Source organism: Limulus polyphemus, unplaced genomic scaffold, assembly GCF_000517525.1.
Source record: "Limulus polyphemus unplaced genomic scaffold, Limulus_polyphemus-2.1.2 Scaffold951, whole genome shotgun sequence".
Taxonomy (NCBI): Eukaryota; Metazoa; Arthropoda; class Merostomata; order Xiphosura; family Limulidae; genus Limulus; species Limulus polyphemus.
In genome coordinates this window covers 4,932-11,076 of record NW_013666561.1, presented here as the reverse complement: position 1 = coordinate 11,076, position 6,145 = coordinate 4,932, and the positions used below count along the sequence as shown (strand labels likewise).

The window sequence follows — 6,145 nt, the reverse complement described above, 5'->3', positions numbered from 1 at the left end:
AGCTTATATTAAAGTTTTTCTTCATTACCCATTTAAGCCGTCTCCAGCCATTATTAGTCTCAAAGTGGGTTCCTCGTCATCGAATTTAAGATCAAGTAAGTTTGTTGAAGTCTAGAATGTTATCAGTTTGAAATCACAAAAATCTGGTAAATTTGTTGAATATTGAGACACAATAATAGATTATAAATATGAGAAACAGTGAGGCATTGATTTAATGTTTTGTTCTCAGTTAGTTGTGAATAGTGACCGAGTATCAAGTCAGCTCAGTTCAGTAAGTATTTAGTGAAATATGTGGATCAGCATTAGATACCTTGTATATCCAATTACCTGACTGATTTTTTTTACATAGCACATCAGCAAGGTATATCCATTTTAACATCATCTGTAAACATTACAACAGTATACAATATTTTACAAACTTGAAGGAAAAAATAAATAAATTATCTTTAAGTGAACTGGACTTGGCCTTATTTTCATCAAATAATTTAATAGAAGCTATCAGAAAAAAAAACAAAAAAACATTACAATAATACTATACTTCAAAGATAATTAAATACTGTGTGCTGCAACTACATATATTCTCAATTAGAGCTTCAATGTATTTCTTTTACCAACATCACGTGTCAAAACAAACTCAGCATGAATAATAAATAAAAAATTCCAACATCATAACAAGCATTATAAAAAGCTTCTTAGAAACACAAACAAATAATTTACAACTTCCAGACTTTAAAAGCCTGTAGAAGTAGATATATCACACATTTATCTATTTTATATACTACTAACTTTTAAAAGAAAACAATAAATAGGTATCAGTTTTATGAAATGGCTGCTATTATTTCATTTACATACATTGAGGCATTTGTTCCTCCATACATTCCAGGATCACCTCCACCATCTACATACTGTACAAAGGTTGGTTGAGTAGCCTGGAGAGCCACAGTGCCTTGTCCTTGTCCATCTGATTGAGAGACTTAAAAATAACCATGGTTGTACATAAAAACCAGCCAAACTGATTACACATTTTTTGGGATTGTAATTTGATATAAAAAAAATTACCAATATAAAGACAATGAGTGTTATTAATATCTGGCTTACACACACACACACACACATATATATATATATATACACACACACACACATATATGTATAGTAAAGCAATTCTAGCTTCTCCAATTCAAAATTAAATATATCCAAAGAACTCATTCAAGGTATGAAAAAAATGCCAAACTATCTTTACCTAGCACATTTAATTATATTAGAACACTTCTATTGATTAAAAGAGTACATCCAAGTTTACAAAAGAATATCAAACTACTTTTAAACTTCTCATGATACTGCAGTTGTACTTAAACATTAATTTCAATTTATAGAGCTCACTGTTGTTTAGAATCCCATACTTACAAGGTGTAGGGGCCAGTGAGAGCAAGATCCACACAGAAAGTGTATGCATAGAAAAGAGGTGTGCAAAAATTAGATATAGTAATAGCACACTAGTGGGGTGCACACTACTTTTTGAACAAGTATACTCTTTGCCCAGACAACATGAAATCTAATTCTTGGGCAGTATAGGCCTAACAACCACAGAGGCAAGACCCTAGCATCATTAGAAAAACATATATTTATCCAAGCCCCAACCAGGCAGAAAAGGTCGACTGGTAGCTATTGTAAATTTCGAAGAAAGCATATCTGACCAGACAATACCCACCACTCTGTGGTGGGATCCAAATGAAAATTATAAAAAGGTCCCTGTAAAAAAAGAAGAGAAATAAACATAAAATATTACTGAAATCACTTTTGAAAACTTTGACTTCGAAATTTGATTTTTGTTAATTTGTAAAATAAAGAAAATAGACAACAAACTCCAGACCCAAGAAGACAGGAATCATCTAAACTAAGACCATTCAACACTGAAGATAAACCTGTAGCAAGCACGTAAAACCATCGTTGTAGCTTTCTGCTATTGAGAAAAGTGAATAGGAAGTAAGAACAGAGAGCTTATATATGGATCTTAGATAGGGGGCACACTGAGTTGGTGAAGAGAATCACAAGTTTTAACGTGCTTTGGGCAATATAGTGGGGTATAAAGGCTGGAGCAAGCAAGGTAAGATTCAAACCAATGCTTAAATGGGCAGAAGAGAAACTTAGATAAAGCTATAGTGTGAGAAAAGCTAAGTGTGTTTTGGAACCACTTTTAAACTTCATATGACAACTTTAATAATTGATCACTACTGTTACTTTAACCCTAACTGAATAGGTGAGGGCATACATGTCCTGACTTCGTAAAATGTCATTCAACATAGTATTATATATTTGATGTCAGAGTTATCAACTTTTTATGTTATCATGCACTGTTGATTTTACAACAGTTTGTGTTAAGAGTAGAGAAAATGCCAGATAAAATAAATAGGAACACTGAAAATACTTTAGTCGTGCATTTGGGTGGTTACAAAGGGTATGCAAGTACAATTTGCAAAATGTATGATGGACAAAAGCAATACAACTTATCAGTTTGAGTCAGACTGACTGGCATTTCAAAGAAATATCTTTGGTACAAAAACTTTAGTAACACATCTGATTTTTTTGTGTACAATAAATTTATTCTATTGACTAAAAGCTTGCCACATTTTATGAAGATACACTTCATAAATTCAAAACTATAATCAACATTACTTCTTCAATATTGGGTCAGTTCACTGGACTGACCCCATACACATTCAGTTAAATGGCCCATCAATGTTTATGAAAGTATATCAAAGTATTTTCAAATTTCACCTAACACCTTAGACTATATTTAAGTACTGCTAAAACTTTTCACTTTATGTGGCATTTTACTAAATAACACTACCTTACCAGCTACAGCTATAAACTGTGGAGTTCCACTGTTTGAACTTGCTTGAACAACAACACTAGATGTCTGTTGCTGTGTCTGAGGCTGTTGGTCCTGAGGCTGTTGTTGAGATGGAGGAGCTACTACAGAAACAGAAGCAGGTACAGCTACTGTTACTGTAGCTCTGGAACCTTGTGATGACTGCTGCTGCTGACCTGGAGCCACAGATACTACTGTTTGGGCTGATGTTTGATTGGATGCCTGAGTTCCAGAAACATGGGAGAAAACTGTGTCACTGAATAACAAGCATGTGTAATAATGTAATTTATCTAGTAACTAGAAAAAATCTAGAATGACAAACTCTGTCCCCAAAATTTTTTAAAGTAATCAGTAAAAATCATTTCTATTCTTCTCCCGTTTTAAAATACACTTTCCATATTTTTGAAGGACATAAAAATGGTCTAAATTTGTTCATTTCATTAAATTATTATGAACCACAATAAATGCAATTATTGAAGCCACATGAAATAACCCAAAACAACAATCACTGTCATGAATTTCCTTAATAAATGCTTGAAATAATTTGTTGCAAAGGAATGACACCAGTTTCTAGTTTTGTATTTAAACTATAAGGTTTTAAAAACAAACGCCATGTTTACGCGTATGACCTTATAGATTGCTTTAATATAAATAACGATAAATAAAATAAATGTAAACAGTTAATGTTCATATTAAGTAGAAAACCTTACTCAAAATACAGTTTTACACCCAAACCCACCCCGCTTGTTCTCTTGTGGTTAGGCTAGACCTACAAATGACGAAGCTACACCTTGAATGAAGAATTTGTTACGAAATACTTTAAACTGCGAGTTTTGACATGGTATTCTGTTCCTTCATTTGTTGACTTAACACAACCAAAGTTCAGTGCATCTTTTCTAGTAACGCCTCCGTAACCAAGTCTTTAATGTGAAAGCACGTGTAAAACAACACTCGTTCAATATATTCACTTCAAATTGCTACTGCTAATCAACCAATCAACTGTCGTTGTTATGGAAACACACTATGATGTCAATTTATACGAGATTTGTACACATGGCAATATAAGTAGCCGAATTACAGATAAAATGTACATAAAAACACTAAAGTAAAACAATTGATCAAACCTCTAAACAAAGAAACTCTGAAAATGTTGATAATGTCAACAGAAGCTATTCCAGAGTTTTTATAGATAAATAAAATACACAATTTTATACTCTCTCTCTCACAACATGCACTTATGTCTTCAAGAACAAGTTAAAAACAAGAAAATACTCAATGATACTAATTTAATAAAGATTTGATTTTTGAATTTCGTGAAAAGCTACACAAGGGCTATCTGCGCTAGCCGTCCCTAATTTAGCAGTGAAAGTCTAGAGAGAAGTCATTACCACCCAGTCTTAGCCTACTCTTTTACCAACGAATAGTGGGATTGACCGTCATATTATAATACCCCCATGGCTGAAAGGACGAGCATGTTTAGCGTGACGGAGATTCGAACCCACGACCCTCAAATTGCAAATCGAGCGCCCTAACCACCTGGACATGCCAGGCCTTAGGAATAATAAAGATAGAATAAAAATAAACTTTTATAGCATAATCCGTAACACGTTATAGAACACCTTACTGTCAACTTCCGTTGACTCAAAATTAGAAATACACATATTACAATAACGAAAACGTGTATTTCATTACACCACCTTTACCCAAACATCATTATGTTTGCAAATTGACAAAAGTTTGGTTCAACGTCTTAATGTTGCTTTGTCAATCCACAGATTTATTAACTGGAAGCTCGTGCTTTCAAGATGGTTTAATCTAATACTGTTATCGAGTACATCTCATTATTACGGATCCCAGCTAGAATAGGAAACACAACACAGATTTATGCTATTTGTAAAACCTGACTAGAAGGAAATACACGATAACTTTTGTTTTTCTTTTGAAAAAATATTTTACATCCAAGAAATATGAAACTTTTTAAGTTTCTGAAAAGTCAAAAAATATATTACAACAAGCTTTAAACTTTAATGGAATTTGCCAGCATCTGACAAGAAAAGTTTTTATCTCCATATTATGCTAAATTGCTGATAGCAATACCACGTAATTTGACATATTTCATAGCATTTAAAATCTACAAAACAAGTTAGATAAAGCTTCACCATGTAATTTAACATGTTTCTAAAACTGCGTGGTTGAGCAAAATTAGATTGCAAATAATGAAACAAAATACATGGAAGCATGACATCGCATTAATGCTACTTTGCTGATATCTATATATATATATATGTGCATATTCACAATAAAAACTTGAGTTAAAAACTTTCAAAATAGATAACACAGCACACATTACTCTGACATTTTAAATGGTCGGAAGCAATGTCTGCAAGTTGTACGGTCTAATCAAAACTTCTCTTTTCGGATTCAAAAACAAATTATTAAAGATATAATTCAAAATTAAACATTTTACTGACAGAAAAACATCAAAATTAATACCAAACTTATTTTGATACAAATGAAAGATGTAATATTTACACACAATAAACAACGTAACTTAGTCAATTTCATAACAAAATCATAATTTAGAAAATATGAAAGATCTATGGTTAACAAAATTAGTTTTTAATTCTAATTATATCTCAATTTACCTCAAATTTCTGAATGATATGCAATACTTTTTATATAATATTATACATGTGACGGATTTACTATTATATATTAACTTTAATATCGATGTTTGTTTAAATTAATTGATATTTAGAAATGTACATAACTTATACTATTAAATCTGTATTGCGAAACTCCTGCCTATTCTATAAAGTTGTAGTAAATTCTCGGGTGTAAGAATCAACAATATATGTGTGTATGTAAACGCTAGTGTTAGCGTCAGTATTGTTACGTAAAACTGAAATTTTGAGAAACTCTCCACACGCCTATAGATATAAGCAACGCGAAGCGTTAAAAAAAACATAATCTATTATGGGTTTACTATAAACCTATAAACATCGAAAGATATAATTGTGATTAACGCATATTAATCGGGAAACTTCAGCTATTTGACCAGGAATATTTATAAATTTCGAACATTACAAACCATTTAACTTCAGTGAATTCACGTGGGACATTAGTAATTTTACAAAAACATTACCTAACGTCAACGGTGGAAAAAAATCAGCGCGTGACCAGTGAGGACCACAGAACTAGCTAGCTCCCTATTAAGTGAATTGTACCTACATCAATTTGAAATTAACTCGCTCAGCGTGAACCCTCGATAAG

At 32.1% G+C, this 6,145-nt stretch overlaps 1 protein-coding gene across 9 annotated transcripts in view; it reads right to left on the bottom strand.

The window, feature by feature from the left end:
* Positions 1–6,145, bottom strand: part of LOC106461396 (transcription factor RFX3-like) — a 74,210-nt gene that overhangs the window by 66,108 nt on the left and 1,957 nt on the right. For 5 of the 9 annotated variants that reach the window (XM_022388340.1, XM_022388343.1, XM_022388342.1 and 2 more), the window contains exons 2-3: positions 2,857–3,094; positions 853–973 (exon numbers count right to left, since the gene is read on the bottom strand). In XM_022388340.1, coding sequence (XP_022244048.1) covers positions 853–973; positions 2,857–3,094 — 359 coding nt within the window. Of the gene's footprint in view, positions 1–852; positions 974–1,407; positions 1,757–2,856; positions 3,095–3,611; positions 3,775–6,145 lie in introns of those variants that run through there. The other 4 variants (XM_022388347.1, XM_022388341.1, XM_022388345.1 and 1 more) reach the window with 4 other exon arrangements.